General features: G+C 35.4%; 1 protein-coding gene across 1 annotated transcript in view; it reads right to left on the minus strand.

Moving 5' to 3' along the window:
• Positions 1–23112, minus strand: part of ZNF385D (zinc finger protein 385D) — a 410553-nt gene that overhangs the window by 305933 nt on the left and 81508 nt on the right. The window contains exon 2 of the mRNA XM_027880952.1: positions 22054–22332. Within this exon, the coding sequence (XP_027736753.1) occupies positions 22054–22332 (279 nt within the window). The remainder of the gene's footprint in view (positions 1–22053; positions 22333–23112) is intronic.

Here is a 23112-nt window from a genome sequence, read left to right on the forward strand (position 1 = left end):
ATTCTGGAAATTTCACAGGTAACTAGTTTAAATTCCCCAAATAAGGAGCCTTTGTTGGGTTTGGGGGTTTTTTATTGTTGCTGGCTTTTGCAGGGTTTTGGGGTGAGAGTGTGGGGAGTTTTTTTCCTAAACAAAAAGTGCTGCCTTTGGAAATTTTGATATTCACAACTCACAATTCAAGTAGTTTTTGAATGCAATACTTTTGAGAAGACAGTTCCCAAATGTACTAATGGGAATATCGCAGCTTATCAAAAACATCATTATAGCATAAATTTCAGAAAAGTCTTTTCTTAAAACAGTGATACAAGAATATTAATAAAAGACTATAGCTATTTATCAGGAATAACAAAGTATAAAATGTCAATGGATGCTGCCACAAGAATAAGATGTGACTACACAGGGAGAAATTCTCCTATGTGTCTATGCATCCATTTCCACAACTCTTAGAGCAGCTGTCCCACAAAAGTCACTGCTAGTGAGCAAAACAAAACACTTAAATTGTGATATTTTTTCTTACATTATTCTGAAGTTTGGTAAGGCAAGAAATAATGCCACAGTCACACAGGGCAGATCTTTGTGGAACAGTGCAAAACTGTGCAAGACTCCCATGAAGCCACCCACTCAGTACTGCTGCTAGAGATCACTGGAGACATGAGACAAGGACAGTCTCTGCCAAGGAAGGTTATTAGATTCCTTTCTAATCAGGAGTAATGCTGGCCAGGAAGTATTAGCATATGGGTCATCCAAGGTTGTCTTTGGAGGGGCTTAACATTTTTGCTATATAAGCCCAAGCTAGCCAAGACAGCATTTTCAAGCTGCTATCTTTTACTCCAGAAATGCATCTCCTGTTCTACAATCAGCCTTTCAAATAATGTTTCAGCAACCCTTCTTCCCTTCTGTATGTTCCACATAAAGAAAAAAAAAAAAAAAACCACTACAAGAAATACTTATTCCCTCCAGTTTTGTCTTAGATTATTTGGCTTTAGATGACATGAAAACAGATGACTTTCTCCTCAAAGCAACACAGTGCTAAATTTTAAACTATCAAGCTTCTTTTGATCCTTTCAAATGATAGGACTAGAAAGTAGAACTGTAAAGCACTTCACCTGTCAAAAAAAACTAGACTTGTATTTCATTTTAATGCAGTCTGGTTGGTACCTTAACATAATACATCTGTAAATCCCCAAGAAATTCAGGTCAGACTAGAAGAAACACTACAAGTTAGCATCTAATACAAGCACTGCTAAAAAGTCACATTTAGGAAAAAAAAAAACCTCTTGGTTCAGTGTTGTTGTTCACTACCTGTAGCTATTATTATTACCACAAGAAAAGTGGCAACATCTGATAGTATGCTCAAAAAGATAACCTGCCACAATAGCTGTTTGGTTTTCAGAGAAGCAGTATAATGCCTGTCAGAGTCATGGCTGCATCCTACAAAACTTGACTGTAAAATACAAACTCTGTCTGTAGTGCTGTCATTTAAACCATTTACTTACCAGAATGCACAGCCCAGACTAACTATTTTGGAACTCGCTGACTTATCACAGAAATGTCTTATTTTGGGGGTTTTTTTTGGATTTGTAAAGCCGCATCCCTAAGACGGACTTAGAATTCATCTTACCCAGTGAGCACACTGAAGGTAGCAGAAGAAAAAACTATATTTTGCTCTCAAAACAGAATCTCCTTTAAAAGTATCATATGCTTTAAAAAGGGTTTGTCTCCAAACTAGAAGTTTACCATAGATCACAGTCTAGAAGACATACGAAGATATACAGTCCTGGCCTTTACAGCATAGCTGTAAAGCCTATTCAGAAAGTGATCTCCCCATATTTCTTGCCTTTCCAGAGGATGACTTTTCCAATCAGTGAACTATTTAGAAATTCCTGAATGCCAAAAGAAGAATATTAGGAACATCAGATAATCTGTAAACAACAGCCTGACCAAGTTGCAAGACACAAGGGAAGCAGGATCAGTAGACCCTATTGGCAGAGCTGCCCAACCTCCTTACAGGGTCAAGAAAAGATGGATTTCACTTTATTTCCTAAGTGCTCTAATTGCTATCAATTGGATTTGCAACATCAAGAGCTAATTTAACTGGCCTAATCATCACTAAATGATGAAGGTTTTTAATTGAAAATTTTATATTATTCCTTACCACAATATAAATGGAAAATAGATTGATGAAACTGTCTAAAGATATTACATTATAAAAAAAGAAGAAAAAACATTTTTTTCCCCTGCTTATAATGGTAGCCAAGCACTTTTACATCTACTAGAGCATGAGAATCCTTTTCAATCAAGCAAGAGGAATGACGCTTGTGGAACCAAAGTAGCTGCTGTAAATCTTCAAACTTCCAGAGACTTTTCCTTTTCTTGTGTACCATGCTTCTGAAGACTACAATGAAACTGATTTTTTCTCTTGTGGACTTCCACCTCTGGTTAAAAGCTCATTGATACCACTGTACCACAAATGTCTAGAGAATCAGTCACTTCAAAGAAAACTACCAAAAGTCATTCTAGAAAGGAAAGAGAGGTAAATATATTACATTGCTCCAAATATAAGCAGCACCCTTATCTTCAGTCAACTGTTTTTTAAGTGGCCACTGATATTTCCTTTATATCCTGTGTTTTAACAACATCATATGAAGGTTTCTCCTACAGAACAGAAGAGGAATTCATGCCAGGCAAAATATTTCTCCATGGATGTATAATTGCAACAAGATTATCCAATCATTAAAACCTATATATCTCTTAAGTTTGTATAATCTTTTAATCAATTAGAAAGCTTTTCTACTACCTACATATACGCATCACACATCAAACAGTAATCAAGGAGAAAGAACACTATATGACTGTTGAGGAAGTCATCACAATACAAAAGTATTTTTAAATCTTTCAAATAAATGTATGCTGAGTACAACTTTTTATAGTTAATAATTTCTTTTATTTGCCAGAAGGACATACTTACATATAATTAAACCAAGGAAGCTTTATAGTAACACTCAAACTTCTGATAAACTATTGCCAGAAATACCACTAAAACAGACTGTTAATTTTAAATTGCTGACATAAAATGTACACAAAATATTTATTTTTAAATTCAAATACCTCACTAGACATTTGCAAAGGATGTTCTTAAAATTTTATGACTGACATTTTTTGATAGGCAAATATTACTAAAATGAGCAAAAAAAGGAAGTGATACTGTAAAATTAGATAGGAAGTAAATCAAAAAGTGTTTTGCTCAAACAGCTGTTACCAAATGCTTGTGGAAATACACACACTGAAGGGTGATATTAATAGCAGCTGCAGATGGTCTTAAAATCCATTCATCCATTAGAGCTAAACGAGCTATGTAAAAGTGATGATAAAAACAAACAGCAAAAAGACACTAGCAGTCAGAGAAGCCTACTGCAACCTCAGAAGATCCTCAGAGAACAAAGCTCCCAATGGCTGACGGAAGCAAGTGGAACTGCAGCTCACTGGCATGAGCCTGATGCTTTCTTGGCACATACACTTCAGCCTCTGATGAGTTCAACTACATTTCAGAGGAGTAAAATAATTTATGAGTTTGGCTGGTATTGAAAACTTGTGTAACTTCCAGTTCATAACCCTATCTTTAAATCTTATAAATGAGGTACTCCAAGAAATGGTGTCGCTACAAATTTCCATTCTTGTTCTCAGTGGAACTACTTGTTATTTTTTGTTATGATCCTTAGCACAACGTACATAGCATAAAATAATATTTATGCTGTAAGTTATTCTGATGTGCTAAGAGGATTAAAATGTTTTAATTTTTTTCCAGATAAAAAAGTGTTCTGAAATTTTATTTGGGGTTTGTTCAGTTTGGGGAGGGAGACACGTGTTTGGTTTTTTGAGGTTGATTGTTTGTTTGTTTTTTGTTTGTTCGAGTATTTTTAACAAATTAATAAGAAAATCCTCAAACTAAAATTCACAGAAAAATAAGCTTAAGCAAACAGGCAGGTATCCTCACAAACCATTCCTGTGTCAAGCGCTGGGTAAAAAAAAAAAAAAAAAAAAAAAAAAAAAAAAAAAAAAAAAAAAAAAAAAAAAAAAAAAAAAAAAAAAAAAAAAAAAAAAAAAAAAAAAAAAAAAAAAAAAAAAAAAAAAAAAAAAAAAAAAAAAAAAAAAAAAAAAAAAAAAAAAAAAAAAAGGTGATTATTCCATTTGCAATCCTAGAAATATATCAAAATAAGCATAGCTCTTCAGAAACTGATGACAGCAGGTCTGCTAAGAAGACAAAGTTTAATATATATTACAAGCCAAAGAATCAGAAATTACTGCCAGAGGAAACTTAATAAAGGATAAAAATATTTGAACAAAAGTAAGCTTTGCAATATTGCTTTTCAAAAGATTTAATTAAATATATATTTGATTCTTGTCAGGTAGCTGTGGATAAAGAAAAAGAGGCACCACAGTTTTTGATGAAAACACTTAGACTGGTAAGTGAATTACCTGTCAGATTTGGGGCATAAATGTCAGAAGAGAGGCATGCTATAATGACTGGAACTTGAATTAGATATCCTTCATTCTAGTTCTGGTTGCCAGAAACTCATTGCAAGATTTTAAGCAAGTCAGGAAGCATGCATGTCTCATATTCCACACTTGCATTTGGGCTGGCTGAGAAGTTTTATTTAGATACTAAATATCCCCAGTGGTATTACAAGTAGGTGAAAATGCCTGCTGGACTATCAGATAATTCGCCAGAGGAGAAGCTGATGTAAGTCATTTCTTACAGCAGCACACTGAGTACCTGCAGCCCCTACTGCCACAGTGCTTTCCCATAAAGCGGATGAATAAACAGTTCATAAGCAAACAACTTGAAATGTACTAAAGTTTTCTAAGTGATTTTACTGTAATCATGGATGTAATAGAAATGTCAAGACAGCAATAAATTCACAGTAATTAGTCATCAAAACAGGCTTCAGTTAAGTGCAGTTATTAAATGTTGGGAAAATTAATTAAGCTCAAATGCCAAATATTAAAACTAATTGACAAACAGAAACTTTTGTTTCAATCTGTAAGCTTTTCAATAAGAGAGGCAGAAATCAGGTTTCATGAAGGTTTCAAATCCTGAAGAGCAGGGCTATATCCCACTTCCTTAAATTTACTTTGCACAGGAAAGGCTGTAACATCCGGGGCCCTGAGATATTAAGACTAAATTCAATTAGTTGTGAAGGAGACTTCTCTGCACTTTAGTCCACCTGATTTTTAAATGAGCCATTCATCAGCATAAACCCCTATGATTTGCAAGTTAAATGACAGTTCAAACAAGTTTCTTTTACAGACAATTTCTCTTCATTGCTATGGTCAGTTCTATTAAGAAGTGTTATTGCTAAGAAGCATGCAATTCATCAGCAATATGCAGCAATCTCCAACAAACAAGAACTTCGTGCGACCAAAAACCATTTTTGAAAAGAAGCCATTGAATACTCAAATGAATATTCAAAAGAATACACTGAATACTCACACTTCAAATTTATCCAAATTTTAAATTACTTTTTTGGGTGTTTTCTCTTTATTCCTCCCTGAACGTTTCTATTGTTCAGTAGGTTGCGTTTTTTCAAGTTTCAGCTAGGAATATGCAGTGTGGGGACAGGTTGTTGCACCCAGGTCAATATATTAGCTTCATCTTAAAATAATATAATAGTGATTTTAAGTAATACTTTCCTGGTTACAGAAACATTGGACATTCTCTTACAAGTGCTTAACTCAGTAAGAAAAAAGAGTTAGAAAACCTCCAATGTATAATTTACTGAGGAAGAGACATATCTAGAATTGTTGGACAGAGCTTTGGTCTCTTACGGAGGGAAAATAAGTACATAAATATAAAGCAAGTTTCAGATTCATTGCTATTGTTTTCCTAGCACCAGAGGGTTTTAAGTAAATCTGCTCAGGCAATCATTTACTAAATAGCTAAATAATGCATAATTAGATCATATTATGATCTGTTCTTTAGGTTATGCATATCAATAAATTAAAAAGTCCAAGCTGATACAATCAGCAACTCCTTTCTGATGCCTGTTTTGTGCTATCATGAGAGCCCAAGACACGGGTCTGTCACTTCCCTTCAAGGTACTCTTTGGCCCAAGCTCTTTAATCTGAACTGAAAGAGGTAAATTGCCTCTCACAAGATTTGACCTGAATTCTTTTCCTAATCTCCACCTACCCAGAAGTTTTCTTATGCTATGAATGATGATTTAAGACTCTTCCAGCACCAGGAAAGAGGGTATAACTGCGTTTGTCAAGAGTCTAATAAGCATCAGAGTTTAATAAGTGCATTTATTTGTGCTTATAGTTCCACACAAGACCAAGACACACAATTAAAAAAGAAATACAAAAATCTTTCTTCCCTCAAACAATTCATCATCAATTCCTAGTAAAAATATTTTCAAAGGTAGAATTTAAAACTTTGAGCACATTTACCAGAAAATAAAGAGCATTGCTCCAAACCTTTATAATAATAATACAGAAAGTATATAATAATCAGGAAAGAAGAAATGCATCTTTCTACTATTGGCCAAAAGTATTTAGTCATCTTTGATAGAATAGTACATTTATAATACCAAAACAGCAAAGCAAAGCTGAATTAGTGAAGAACAGTCAGACAATACAGCGCACAGAAGAGAAAAAATAAAGAGAACAATGATGGAAAGGAAAATAGGATGGGAAGAGAACAACGGAAGAAGAAAAAAAAATATTTAAAGGATTTATATTCAATACCACACATTTTTTTTCTGGACACATCTTAGCATAGTTTTCAAATTTGGGTTATTTTACAAAGGCTGGAAATACAGAACTAAAGGTCTCAGCACATTTTCTTTCCATTTCCTTCCCTTTCCCTCTCTCAATGAAACTGAAATGAATTCTTTGATGTGCAGAAGAGAAAATGCCAGAAGGTCAAGAGACATCTTCATTGTAACTACTTAAAAGAACACTATGTTTCTGTGTTTTATTTTACAACAACATATTTATTTAATACTAAGTTTAACTTACAGAAATGGGCCCCTCAGCATAATGACTGCAAAGCATCTACTCACTAATGGGAAAACATGCTACTGTGAGTTACTGTGTATTTACAAAACAATGTGAAATTCTACAGAATTGCACAGAATCACAAATATCCTGAGCTGAAAGGGACCCGCAAGGATCATCAAGTCCAAATCTTAAGTGAATGGCCCATAAAGGGATTGGCCCTTACAACCTTGGTGTTATTAGCACCATGCTCTAACCACGACCACTTACATCCAAGATTCTGGACTACAAATTCTCTAAGGAACATGAAGTAAAGTGCTGAGGGTGTTCACAAAAATCCAGGACACGTTTCAAATCCTCACACCCCATTCAGCAGGTTAAGTTCAACTACGTCCCATTATAAGACTGAAAATCTGATACACTGATGTTCTCTTTAAAGCCAGAATAAATCCTTTACTGTGGATCCTTCCTGCCCTTCCCTCACCTCCAAATAATTGCTTTTTTTAATTCTCTCTGCACCAGGAATAAATAGAGCTCAGCCTAAGCTGAAACAGAAGTCAAATATGACTGGGCTTGAACCTTTTTTCTTCCCCCCCCCCCCACCCCCAGCTCATCCAGAGTTAGTGTGGTAGAGCCCATTAGCAGTGCATGAAAGCAGATAGCTCAAAGCCCACACAGTAATTCCTGGATTTAAATACAGATTGGAAATGAATATCCCGTGGATAAATGTCTGTGAAGAACACAGAAGAGAATAAGTGCTTGGGAGATTAAGAGATTTACTGTAACCTCTGTGAAAGCTGAGCATTTAAAGGGCAGGAATTCCTAATTTTTCAATCAGCAAATTTAGAGGGGTAGAGAATTACACATTATCTCAGCAACTAATTAAAACTCTCTGTATGCATGTGCACATGTTCATGCATTATTTTTATAAATCAGCAGATGTGTATTACTAACAGATTATGGGACTATTCTGGTCAGCAAAATAATATAAATGTTAGATTCCTTAATTTGTTTAAATGGTACTTTTTCTAGTTCACAAAATTATTTCAGTTGGAAAAGACCTTTCAGATAATCAAGTCCAGCAGTTCTCTGTAATGCTCAAGATCTCTTGCTGAACTGAGGGCAAAGAATTCCTTCTTCTTACTAGAACAATTCATCTGCAGTGAAAGACACTTCAAACACCACTTGATTTTATAACTCTCTTCTTTTTCTTCTTGCCTCATCATTTTTACTACCTATTTCTTGTGGGAAATCTTAACCTAGAGATGTTGAGGGATTGCTCTGAAAAACCTGCCAGATGTTATAACCATCCTCTTGCCCTATTCTTCCCTTTAAAGCAGGACAGCTGAAAGAACACAGAAGCTCAAGTGTCTAAACAGCAAACAATTGTTTCACACAAAAGGCTAAATATAATAGTCACATGCCTGAAGATCTTGTTCTCCAAATAAGATCACACCACGCACAGAAAACAGCATATTCTGAATCCATCCAGTGGGTGATTACTCCTGCTCATGCTTTGCTGTTTCTGAAATTATGAACATTCAGGAGCTGTAACGCACAAGCAAACTCTGAAGTGGACATGAGACTACAGAATACCGCACACTCACCTACTTTGCTTGAGTACTATGCATAAGAAAGGTTACGCAGATCTAGGAGACTCAACATTCCCTGTGACCAGAGTCACCAGCTTGCCTACCCTTCATCTGTCCCTGTCCTACATCGCTCCCTTTCAAACTGCAGCCAAGGGCAATATTCTCATAAATATCTTTGATACAGCAAATCCCCAAGGATTCTAGCAGTGGGATTCATGTAAAAAAAATAAACACATTCACATTCTTACGCATCTGATCTCACCTCCCAAAGGCATTTAAAAAATCACAGATCAAGCCCCCAAGCATTTACTCAGAAAAAACCCTTCCAGAATTTGGCAGTACCTTCTTGAAACACCAGTGAACTGATGGGTAAATTAAATATCCACCAGGGCTTTTTTTTAATTGCAAAATACCAAGGATGTTAGGATCTATTCTACCTGTGGGAATATTAGGTCTTGTATGTTAACAACTGCTGAACAACGAAAACTTGTTACTTTGATCTTCACAAAGAAGAAAGGGTAAAAAAAAAAAAAAAAAAAAAGCTGTAAACTTCTGAGCAATTCTGTAAACAGCTTCCAGCACTTTCAGTATTCACTGGAGGAGTTAGGAATGAAGCTGAAAGGGAGCTTCTGAGGGAATAATTTCTTCGCAATTTAATTTGATAGAAAAGTAATGTCTGAATAGCAAGGTTCACCAATAAAGAAAAGCAAGGAGGAAAAGTTACTGCATAGTACAAAGTGAATCTAGACCAAAAAAAAACACAACCCTATAAACCTCAATTTTAATTTTTGATGCTACTAGTATTTTGTGTTATTCATAGTATTACTCTAGAGTCTTCACATTCCTCCTGCCTTACATAGTGATAAGGGTAACAGAACTCCCATCCTGAGGACTGCCAACATAGCAAATATAACGTTACCATATGGTATTAAATAATTCCACACATATCATGATCTAATTAAACTAGTGACAGAAGAACAACTGATGATGCTGCAACACAACAAATATGCTATGGGTCTTTTTTTGCATTCTTAGGGATTTTTCTTCTAGAAGAGTACAAAGAATTAGGTATGTTTTATATCTCCAGGAGAAAATTTCCAAGACTCACCTAACATTCTATGCAAGGAAACCTGGATTCATCAGAGAAAATGTGTGATTCATTGCTCAGTACTTTAGTGTTCAGATAATATGCTAACTAAATTGGGATAAATCCTTCTTGTGCTGAGCCAGGCAAAAAGGCTTTTTTTGCATTGTATCATCTTGCTATTATTTATATAGGGTAAAAAATATAACGCAAAAGTATCTTTTCTTGAAACATAGTCCCAATTATTAGGAACTTTTTTTTTTTTAAGTTGCGTCCATGGAAACATTATTTTGTCAACTGGTATTTGTCAACTTTTTGAATTTATGTGATACTTCCATTTTCTGCTGTTTGTAATCCACAGTTTAACTTTGAAGTCTTTAACATGCTCAAAATCAAGCAGTTCTCAGATAAGCATTTCATTTTAGTTTTCCTCCAAGGATTGTGAATCCTTTTCCTGGGGTCCCTTGAGGAAGAAGGAGAAAGAAATGAGAGGGTGGTAGGTCTGGAAAGAGTATTTGTTTTGTGCATATTTCTTTCACTTTTTGTCAGCTTGCAATGAAAGAACATTTTAACTTCTGCTGGGTAATTTACACCAACTTGCCAGCGTCTGGCAGAAGGAGCCCACCATCTGAGTAGGAAATGTATGCACCAGGCATTCAAATGAATGTGACATATGAATTCTATGGAAAGTTATGATAATTTTCTTAATGACTTCAAGATGGTCAGGAAGCAAAATACATCTTATGTTTCGTCAGGTTTTCAATTACTTCAACATGCAAGACAAACAGTTCTCTCCCCTATCCTGTTGTCATACCCACAGTTGTTCATTTATTCATTGTAATAGTTTTCTATTTCTTTTTTTTACCTCTGCAAGTTAATCCTATCCTATAAAAATGAATTTTCATGTCTGATTTTCCCTCCAAATCATGAAAAAGCATGATCTACCCCCATCTGAATCATACTATCCCCTCATTAGCCAGTCTCCTCATGTCACAGCATTTATCCTTCATAAATGAAAGTTCGCTCAGAGGTTTGTGCCACTGTTCACAGAGGGGTTATGAAGGGCATTTTACTACCAGAGAAAGCACTTCTCGACGGGAACCAAGGCCTTCTAAAGATTTCCATGAGATTGAACAGTACGAGCCTAACCTCACATACTGTTAGAGCAAAATGGTCTAGCAGGAAACTGCTGTTGGCCTGATTACTGCCCTCGGTATGGGTAATATGCCACCTTTTCCATAGGGCTTCTTTGGGTCACAGTGGGTGGTTTTCAGCCTTACACAACGTCAAGAGAAAAAGAGCTTTAGGCACCTCATTTTGTACACAAAATAAACAAACTGAGCACATTTCAAAATCCTGCTGAGCTCTGTGTATACACTTCTGTCAGCTTTGGTCTCAAGAATGTTGTAAAATGCTTTATTATCAAAAGAATAGAAAGGATGAAGCCGATTTCATTTATTTTTTTTCCCCTCCTTGCCTTTCTGAAGAAACCATTTGATAAACTTGCCAGTTCTGCCATTTTGTGTTTGCACATGATGCTTCAGCCAGCATGTTTTAATGGCATAACATCTATAGCAGGTGAACTGCAGAGCATGGAAGGTTCTGTCAGAACACATTAACTACAAATCCTCTGGATATCCACAAAGAGTAAGTCAGGGTGACAAGTCTCTTTCTCGGTAACTTTGGGGATAGGCTAAGCTTGAGTACTCAAGCTTTCCGTGATGACACTTCATAAAATACCCACAGTTAGTCAGCAAAGGAAGAAAGCACTATTATGAAGATCACTCATCAAAGAAATTAAAAAATAGTAGATACAGAAAGAAATACATGTTTTTACCAAAATACACCAGGAATATCTTAATAGCACTGCATAGTAATCATACCACTCCATATTCCCAGTGGAAAAAAGAAATTCTTGCATATAGATATGATGTTTCATTAACCCTACCAACAGCTAACTTAATCCTAGAGATCTGTCAAAAGTAATGACACCTATTCTTGCCAAGTGTTGGTTTATACATGTGTAAGGCTTTCTTGAGTTTATTGAACAGAAAAATATAAAGATTTAAGAAAAGAAAAAGACCTTAAATTACATTCTGAAAGGGCAGTTTCTCTGGACTATAAAATTTGCAACAGCCACGAATAAAACTGAATTAGAAGACATGTGATTCAGCTTTCCAGAGCCATTTGTTCACTTCAAATCATCATGAATATGACCTCTGTTTTGACAAAATAAACACATACTGTTTGCAGAATTCCTTTAAATAATAAATTAAAGCTAACTGCTGACTACCGTACAGGTCTCTGGGCTAATCAGCAGATGGTATGCAAGTGCACTCCCTACAAAGCACAGCACTTGAATTTTCTGCCAAACTAGCCAAGAGCTAACAAATTTCTATGCAGACTAAGAATAAACTGCTTTTTCTGTGTGAACATCCATGAATGTTTTGTCAGATTTTCAATTACTACAACATGCAAGACAAACTGCTGTACTCAGAAGCACACATATTCAAATTCGACCTGACCCTCTAGTACTCTCATTAATGCGGTCAATGGATTTTGTAGGATGGGCTGTGTGCTGTATCAAAGGAATCACAAGAGAAGCATATTATTTCCCTTAGAACAGATTTACAGGCATATAACAGAGTAAACTAACCTCCACTACAAATTTCAGCCTGTCACAAAATATTTATGTATGTCATTTATAACATACATACAACCCCATAGAGATAAAATTAAGAGAGTCAATCTGTTGAAATAAACTCTTCTGGCTTGCAAAAAAAGTAAAGTGTTGGTAAAATGAAAGTGTACTGAAACTTCTGTCCCAGCTATAAGCTTATTTAATTGTTCTTTCTTTAGTTATAAAATTGCTGGTTTCAAAATCTTTTAAAATTAATACAAATCAATAAAAATCTTTTAATTTAAGACCAGAGAAGCTTGCTACTGTTCTTGAAAGAATTTATTTCACAGTAGTAAGTGTTTAAATTCCAATGCTTTGGTTCTGAATAATACATATTTTTTAAAGCTTGGCAGTTCCAGGATCTTTTCTTTGGCTTCCTCAAGCATATTTCATCTGTTTGTGACAAGGGTCACTGACATCAAAAGAGTCGGTGATAAAGTCAAATACAATACAGTGAATTATTCTGGCAATGTTTTTTTCTTGAACATTTCAAGATTTTAAAACATGAGGAGTACTCTGTTACTGATGTGTTATACTTCTGATATTAGATTTCATTGACAATTCTAAGTAGAAAAATATTTCCCTCAACATGCCCAAATTAGTTTTTAATTGATCACAATTTAATTTAATGATGAGATGTGATCAGTGAGAGACTGAAACACCACATAGAACAAAAAAAAAAAAAATCACAAACATATTCAATATCAATTACAGAATAATTTTTTTAAGGAGCTGTTTGATCACTCTGGTGTTTACACAACAGGGTCTATTTTTTAAATCTTCAGTGATTTATATTAAAAGTTATCTTATTTTAGAAAAAATAACTTTGAAAGATTATTAATATTGGCCTGCCATGAACACGAAGTCTGGCTTAATACATCATTGAATTATGTGATATCTGTTGTTCTTTACTGCATCTGGCAGCATCTGCTCTTCCCTCCTTCACCACTAATGACAGAAATAAAGGTCTAAAAACAATCCATGCATACTAGCAGCTTTGTTCCTAGATCTCCTCTTTTTAGAGGGGAGGAATTTTATTTTTATAATCTTTAACTAGATAGACTGTAACATAGATCAAAAGCAGTTCTGACTGTACGCTACAGGCAATTTGATGAAAAAAATAAATATACTAAAAAAGGCTTCAACACTTTGTTTTACATCTCAGAGCCTTTCAAAGAATATAGATTTTCCTGTATTTGCTTTGCTTCTGTCAAATAACATCAGCAATCTGACATTCAAAGTGAAATTTTCTTGGCGATTTTTTCTTTTGAAACACACAGCTATGAAGAAAAAAACCAAGCCTTCAGCTGTATATAACTTGCTCTTGGCTGACGTAAATTAAGCAAGTAGGCCACTGAATCTTTAAAACTGAAGTTTTTACAGTGCATTTTCTAAAGAACCTTAGAATAATTCAGGTGGAAAGGTATTTCTGCTATGTACTTCATCCAACCTCTTACTAAAAGCAGAACTAACTTCAAGGCTAGATAAAGTTGAGTTCACCAGTTCTGAATAATCTCTGACAAAATTACTAATCAGTTGCACTCAAAATACCAAAGTGAGTACTTCTTACATTTCCAGTTTTACTTTCACTGTACTTCACTATGAATGAAATTGCTTAAAGCTCACAAAATTACTCTTCATTAACTCTCTTTTTCCATTATAACATTGTAGAATTCAGCAGCGGGAGACTATATTTTGGTTTCGGTTCTGGTTTAACAGTCTGTAAAAAGAAACATTCAATATTGTTTTTATAATCAAAAAGCCATTATATTCCATATAACAAATTATACCATTCCCACCAGGGAGGCTTGTATTTAAAAGCATATTACCCTAACATAAAGTTTCTAGAGAAATATTTTTAAAATATGGATTTTGATTACAGAACAAAGTATTAGCTTAAGAAGGGAGCTGCTTTGCTTACAATTAGTGTATCTTTCCAGCTCTCTAATTTCATATTTATGGAAAATTGGGGGGAAATCTTGATTATGCCTATATATCTGCAGTCTGCTAATGCAGACAATTTTGTCTGCGTGGGTAATGCAGGCAATGCAACCTATAAGCATTAATGCAAGAAACAAAGGAAAGACATCATACAGACTAACTCACTCCCACTGTGGTAGAACTGTAGATTAGAACTTGGGCTACCTCGATGATTGATACCAGCATAAATGTGTACTATCATTAATTAATTTCCTCAATAGAGCGAGGAACTTCCCTTCTTCTCTTGAAATCAACAGCAGTTTGTAATTAATTTATTTGGAGATGGTCTTAAAACTCTGATCTTGAGATATATTTCCCCTACTGAGAAATACATCAGAGGATAAAAAATTGACTAAAGATTTCAGTGACATGACTGTCAGAAAGACAGTGTATCTGAGGAATAAAAGCCATAAATAAGAAAAAGTCAGCATTAGTGGAATTTGTCTTATATTTGATGTTTCCTTTTTTTATCTCCTACTCAGATATCACTCAAAAATTCTGCTTCAATTCTGTGATATCCTTAAAAATAAAAAATTTAATGCTACATGAGAGATACAAAATTATCATTTTACAGCCTCATTGAGGACTGTAGACCTATATTTGAAGTAACAAAACAACTCAATAAGGGAAAAGCTAGCTCTTAGGAAATTAATACCAAGAAACGTTGATAAACTTAGTGCGTCGTCATGACTCATAGAAGATTTGTTGCCTACCAGATGCCAGTGTAGGAAAAAAAACCCCATCATATTAAAAGAAGACAAGTTACTGAGAAGGTCTGGAAGGAAGCCATGGTCATCATAATCTATATTGGATCTAGTGATACAAGCAGAACTAAATGGAGAGCCTGCAAAACAGGTTTCAACAGTTTATTAGCTGTACATATGAGATCAAATGCCAGTGGTCTGAGAAATGAGACTGGTGCCACACTCAGGGAGAAGCAAATAATGGCAGACCAACACCTCACACAGTTCAGAAACAACACAGATGGACACAGACTGCTTCCAGAGTAATGAACCTTATACAGATAATTTAGCATTGATTATCGATATTCTTGCTACAGACAAAACATGACAACATCACTTGCCTAAAACATTATTAACTTTTAAAAGGAGAGACAAATCAGTTGAGATAAATAGGGTGTATGGCAGCTTAAAATAATAAAAAAAAAAAAGTTATTTTAAAGAGGTTATGTTAATGCTAAGGAGAAGTGCAAAGACAAAGATGACAGCTTTCCTGTTTTTTGCAAGTATATTTTAAGCACGGATTTGAGGACTAAAAGGGCAGTTATTTTTCAACATGGAAGAAAATGTTGCACACCTAGGAGCAACATTAAGTCCTAAACATATGAGGTCATAAATGCCTAAAAAGGACAAGCCAACTGTGATAGAACAATGTTTGGAACATGCGGAGTTAGAACTCAGGGTATGGAAGATTAAATGTAGAAAGAGGCACACAGTGAAAGATTTTCACCCTCTAATCTGCATATAGCAGTAGCCTTTGTGTGCTGTTGCAGACACCTCTAAGTACCTCATCCCCACCGTCTTCCCACAGCTCCCAGAAACCCTATCCAGGTTTAGTAAAACGCAGCAAAGTAAGGACCAACTTCTAAACTTGTTTCAGTTGTCTGACACTGCTGAATTTCTCATGGACAAACATCCATGTCCTTTGGATGAAGCATCTTGCTTTGAGATGGTACCAAAAGGAGGGCACTCTCTACAGCTGGGGGTACTAAAAGAGAATCTGTTCAGTCTTACATTCAGGTAGAAAACTGAATTCTTCATAACTTTTTCAACGTGCAGTTAGAGGCTTCCTTAGACCCTGGGCAAATGTTTGTGATGGCTTAGACTATAGAGCTTAAAAAGTTTGACTCATAATAAGCTGCCACAGCATGTCTTATTCAGTTCTTACCTAAGATGGTAGGAAAGAAAGGAGACCAAAACCATACCTCAATAAAAGATATCAGCACGTTCTTAAGTGCATTTTATGAACAATAAGGAACTTCAAAAATACTATAAGAATATTTAGACATAAATTTCTACTTATCTCCCAGACTCAGAAGAATTATCCATAATTAGTACTCACAGTTCTCAAGGCTCCTATAATTTTTTTTTTATTCTGTCATGCTATTCAGTGGACCAATTACCAGGTACACTACATGAAAACTTGTTTAACTGCTATGGATTTCTGCCCCCAAATCTGAAAGAATGTTTTTGAAATTGTAAGAATATATTTTACCTATGTGACTGCATGGCATTATTGAAGTTGCTCCAGATGCATTCAATAAACTTTCTCCATACCCTTCCCACAACTTGTTATAATGCCAAGTTTTACCTGTAAGTGGTCTGTATTAAAATTTAGTAATGTTCATTTGTATTTATTTATAATAACTACTTTGCTAACTACAGCAAGTCCACATGGATATTTGCACACATGTAAAGAGTCCATATTTACCATCCATTCAGCCTTGTGGTATACCCAAAAAGCTAACTGGATCCTACTGTGCTTTTTGAAGGAAATATGAACATCGTGCATGTGGCTGGTGTTAGCTGGCTCTTTCTTTAGCTTCTTTCATTTACTTTGTGATAAAACTTTATGCTGAACTATGACGTCATATATGATGATATAACCTTTCTGAATATAATAAAAAAAAATTCTGCAAATACAAGTGGTGCTTTAACAGCATACTTTCCTTGCAAAAGTGCTCTTAGAAGCAGAAGTTAATAGTTCACTAATTGGAATAGGAACATGAAGAAAACAGACAAGTGCTTAGGAATAAGGAGGAAGATTTACATCTGCAAGCAGTAGAAGTAATGACACACCACCTTCAGCCAGTCCTACTTGTTAAGAGATCTCCATCTTTGACATTTGGGAGGTATTACAGAATACCCAGAAGGAACATGCTGTGCTGCTCTACAAGACACAGGCACCTGTGATCCGCAAACCAGAGGCTTAAATATGCAGAGCATAATATGTATTGGATTTACTGTTAACTGGCCAAGAGGCTCTGCATCAGAACACAACAAAAAAAAAAAAAAAGAAAGTTTGCAAGAGACCTGACATCAAGAGACATCTCAAGTTGATCTGACAATTTTTACTTGCCAGGAAATAAATGGAAAACTCCCTCTTCTGAAGGAAAATACACTTTGTTCAAAGACTTCCTCCGTTCCCCAGTGCTCCATCCAATCCTCTTCCTCTTAAAGGAGGGCTAACACAATGAAAAGAGCGGGTGACACCATTTCCCTGAAAATCATAACCTGGTAGTTTACCATCTAAGAGTGTGACTGCCCCAAAGCCAACACGACAGCAGAGGGGTAAACTGTAGCAGCAGCACAGAGCCAGAAAAGAACCAGCAACAAAAATGCAAAGAAGCACCCTGTAAGTGGTTTAGCTAAATCATCTGGATTTCCTACCTGCAGGACAGCAAAAAATCTGGATTTAATGCAAAAGAAAATTTGTAAAAGATTAAATATTTTTTCTGATCAGGTAGCAAAAAATTTACTGCCGAGATACTATGGAAATTGCCATCTCAAGAGTTGTTGTAGGAAGTAACATTCAACCACTGAATGAAGCTGAAAAATAGAATAAAATGTGGGAAATAACTTTGCTAATATTTTAGTGCATATTTCAGCATAACCATAACAATCAAATTGTCATTCATTCATAAGTAATATCTAGTGGTGAATTAAGAGATTTGCTTTTTGCAATTAGCAAGGGGGGGAAAAATTCTGATACTTTTTGCTTCTTTCTTCCATGCAATCAAATGTCCTTACTACAAAAAAATTTTACTTCAATGAAATTTCACTGAGAAAAAAGTTATAGGTAAACATACTAAACTGGATAGTCTTTTGTCTAGGTTATGAATTCAGAGAGTTAGATAAAGAAACTACTACCAAATGCCTCACTGGCTCCTGTGTTTCAAAAGAATAAAGGTTCAGAAATCAATTTCTAAAGTGAGAGGAGCTGAATTAACTGGGTGACATTACCCATCTCCATTATTTTCCCACTTGTCATCTAATGTATTGTAGAAAGTACTGCAGAGGAAAGCAGTTTTAGCTTTTATCCTAACCATGCCTTGTTCACTCATGACAATTCAGCAATTTACTCAAAAGAAAGTAGAGGAGAAATTCTGGTTTACATAAAATTTTAGAAATATCAGCTTTCTCACTGGTACTGCTATACATTTGCATCTGCAGCTATTTTTCCATTCTTTCAGTAGCGGAGTGAGGTTTGCTCCTACTGGTCAGAATGAATGATTTTCCACAAGAGATAACCTCTTTCCCCAGTGTCCAAGCTGGTTATTGAAAAAAGTGTTGCAATGTCAGCAGACCAGATAGAAACTGCATTTTGTCCTTTGTTAATCTCAAAACATACTCAAAATCTCCACTGACTTCCTTGTCACCTTGCCACTGCATGCATGAGAGCAGAAAGGAAAAAAAAATCACCAGTAAGAAGAATATACTATAGGGTGTAATCAGGGAAGTGTGAGAAGTCTTTTCAAGTGACATAAAGGGCAATTATTAGGAGAAAGGAACACGGAAAATTGTGCTACTCCCAAGTACATACAGTTCAGTAACAGAAGTGCTGATGTCTCACTATGTCTTGTTAAGTCATCACAAATCAGTGTACCGCGTAACACCACAAGAAACATTGGGTTCACATCACTTTTGTGACTGCAGTGTGCTGTTCTGAGGCTGCTCTGCCCCAGGAAAGAACTATGTGGGTATTGTACAGCAAAGCTGCAAAGGAGACAGAGAATCAACTAGCAGAACTTTTTAGAGTATGTCTGTTGAGTTATTCAAATTCAGTCCAGATACTAACAGAGTAGCAAAGAAACATTAAATTTAACCCCACAATGCACATTATTTATTAATTGTATATTTGCAGATGTTAACAGGCTTTGTGTGTAAGCAACTTACCTTCTGAAATTAGGCAGAGATATTTAGGTATAGCAAATGCTGTTATTCACGTCCAGCAGATAAAAGCTACTTCACACAGTTGGAAGATGATGACTGTAGCATAACAGCTCTAATTACACAGTCCAAAGCTAATACAGCTGAGCCCTACCTCTGTTGAGCAGTCCATTGCAAATTATTTTGGAACAAGACAGGAGGTTTTGTTTCATATGAATCAATCCTACGTTTCTGTTACCCCCTTGTGATACAGAATACACAAACTGTCCTGCTTTGTGGGAGATGAAACAAAGTGAGAAGTCACAACTCCAGTATTTTTCCCAGCCTTTCCACGTACATTAGTCCCAAGGAAGCACTCAACATTGCAAAGGCATATACAACTCAGAGTATAGTCTGTGAAACACTGTATTTGGAAATTGAGTTTTCTTGTGCATAGTGCAAACACTTCATTCATATGACATGAGATATAATGAACAACTATGATGACAAAACATTAAAACATTAAAAGATAATCCCACAAAGCAGAACATTTACATGGGTTTAATTTACAACAGAATTTAGTCTCAGGAATTATTATGTCATTAACCTGGACATTGAGCATGACATCTGTCTTCTGTGACAATCAGACTTCTACACAAGAAATATAATTCTCATAAAAAGCATCCTGCTGGCATACACTGAATAAACAGTACTTTGCATGTTTAACAGTTACATCAATGACCTTCAAAAAGCACCATTTGTATGCACATCATAAGGACTCAAGTCACAATTTATTTAGTTATGGTCATATGTTATGTTACTAGAGCTTACTGCGGGCTCATCAACAAAACCCATTATAGTGGAAGGACTGTCAGGTTCTGATTTCTACTTGACTTAGAAAAGGGATCTCAAACAGAGTCTCTGTTCAAAGTGCAGGGAGGATGGTTTCTCAAACACTCAGTTCTAATTCAGTTCTAACTTCTAGCAAGAAATACTTAATATTGGCCTCTCTTTCCTTTATAACATTCAGCTTAAAAGAACTAAAATTGGTGGCATGGGAAAAATTACTTCTTTATGCTCCACCCTACCTTATTCTCAGTCGAGAGCTGAGATGATTTTGATGATACTCAAAGATCTACCAGATTTGAAAATCCTCGAGTTTCAGATAACCCCCCAAAATAACTGCACTTTGAAAGAAAGAACAAGATAGTCAATCAGCTATTTTCTGACTGCAAATGGATGCAGCTACACATGACACAGGGATACTTTTAAGGAGGAAATAAGAAATATGCTGCTATACTGCTAGTTTGAGCCTCTCCAGAATATAAATGTTGAAGCATAATTGAAGCTCTTTGATACTAATTTCAGCATTGCTTAATTACTAATTCTTTCATTATCATGGATTAAAGTGGAAAAATGATCTGCAGAAAAACACTTTCTATCATTAGCAAACTTGTTGTGCTAATAATAACAATAACACAATTTCTCCTTAACTAAAGATGGCAATAACATTAGATTGTGTTTATTTGGTTTTATAAAGAATGCATTTGTGGATAACCATATTTCACCTTTAATCAATTAGGAAATCAATCTTTCTTTATGCTTTTCCACAGTTCCTACTAATGATAGTAGTATTTTTCCAAAGCCTGAACACCAAACAGTGCCAAATGCTGTAATCCTGCCACTTAAAGACAAAATTAATTATGTTATTCAATGTTATGGGGCCTTGTTTCTTTTATTGGGGGCTTTTTTATGGAAATGAGCAACACCTCAAACACAGAAAAGCACTCACATCCAACATACTTTGGCAACATATCAATGTTATTCCCCACTCTGAAAGCCAGGACAAAGCACAGATTATTATTATAATAATATGAAGCTCTATCTAATGATTATTGTTTTGCAAATCCTTCTGCAGGTGAGGCAGGAACAAACTCATCATGGCACAAAGTATTGCATAACATGTGATCTGGAGAAAGAAAGTCTGAAAGTCCTAAGTACATGATATTAAAACAATCATTTCTCTGACAGAAACAGATAGAATAATGCAGTACAGTCTGCATGTGGTACAGCAAAGTTGAGTACTACCTGTTAAGAAATTGCGAAAATTATAACATAGTAATCTGCATTTTCTTGTCAGGGACTATCATTTGCTTCTACTGTCTAATCTGCTTTAGTACACAAAACCACAAATGTGTTTTTCTTTGAGGTGCACAATTCACTCTGATGATAGGAAAAATAATGTCACCTACTGCAAAATGCTCAAAGTTGTCAATGAAATCAGTTTCGACCAAAAAAACCTTTGTTCCATCTCTGTTGACTTAAGACGTGATCTTTAAACAAACTTATGCCAGCTATGGGTTGAACTCTGATTAAACAAGCTACAGTGAAATGAATTTGGGAATGTATTTGTTCTGTGTAATGTAATTGTTTCAATTTATTTCACAACCACCTTATATTCGTTAAAAGCAAACACACCCCTAACAAGTATAACCTTTCTAGTAGACTGAAATATGGCATATCACTGATTATGCTGAAAACCATTAAAATGCAAATGAAATGAGAAAGAATATGAATAAACATCATCATGTAAACAAAATATAAACCAAAAACCCTTGTAATAACACAGGTAGTACACACTCAGCTATTTGCCAGACGCTCATGCTAGGGATGACCTCAAGCACTCTGAAGTCACCAAAAGCCTTCACCTTAACTTCAAAGCATTTGTTGTCTCAAAAAAAAACCATTTAGACTCATATATATTGACATTAGAGCACATTGCTGCAATTGTCAGACCAAACATTGCAAAGGTATATATATTATAATGCTTACCATTATCGCTTTTGAGATTTCCATTGCTTAGCTGTTTTAACCTCTTCTGATGGGATTTGCCATTGTAGTGGATTTGTGCCTGAGCAGCAGAGTTCAGCTGAATGTTACAAACACTACACAAAGTGAAATTGGTGTGTTTCTTTTCTCTCTCCTTCTTCTCTTCAGTGCCATCAGGTGCTAAATCTTTCTCACCTTCCCTGTCCGGGACAGACGAGAAATCTGAATTGTATGACTGGTTATCAATGGGTAAATCGGGGCTCCACGGCTTCTTCATATTTTCTGGGATGGGAAAAAACATAAAAGAGAAAATTGATGAGTAACACAAAATAATACACAAAAAATAGCTAAATCTGCAAAGTACTAAAAGGCAGGTTTGTTGTGGGTTGGTTTTTTGTTTGTTTGTTTTTTTTTTATTTTATATTTCAACGCTTTATTTCCACTCACGTATTTTGCTTTCTTTACGTTGTTTTTTTTTTAGTTCTGCTATGTTACTTAAGTAACTTCACAGCCAAGTGCCCAAAGCTGAGCCCATCAGACATGGGTGTGGCCCCTCTGTGATAAATTATTTAAGAAAGGCTAAAAACATGGTGCAGCAGCTGAAAAAATGTGACAGAAGCAGTCCTGCAGCCAGTGGGAAAAAAAAAAGGGTGAGGAGGTACAATTAGCAGAAGAAAAAATACCCTCCCTTATATATTACTTCAGTAAGCTTAAATGCACAGACCTCACCCTTGAGTTTATTATTTAGCAACCCCAGTTACCCCCTCTCCACTTTCTATGAATACTTTCAAGCACAAGTCTAATCATTTCATAGCTTTTCTCATTTAAAGTAGTTCAAAGACAAATAAACACATTCTATTAGTTTCTTATCTTAGCCTCCCAGGGTTATAACCGAAGGATAGTTAACTTAGATACAGCTAATACCAGACAGTAACGACTATAGAAATGAGAAGATAATCCCATCTGCAGAACTTCAAGTGAAACCAATGTAAACAAGAGCTTCTGTGATTAAAAGTGAGCAGAAATGGCACAGGTGAAGGAATGCTCTGCACTCTGCAAACC

The sequence above is a fragment of the Empidonax traillii genome, unplaced genomic scaffold (assembly GCF_003031625.1).
Source record: "Empidonax traillii isolate 1590-97213 ecotype Southwest subspecies unplaced genomic scaffold, ASM303162v1 scaffold81:size2596050, whole genome shotgun sequence".
Classification (NCBI taxonomy): domain Eukaryota; kingdom Metazoa; phylum Chordata; class Aves; order Passeriformes; family Tyrannidae; genus Empidonax; species Empidonax traillii.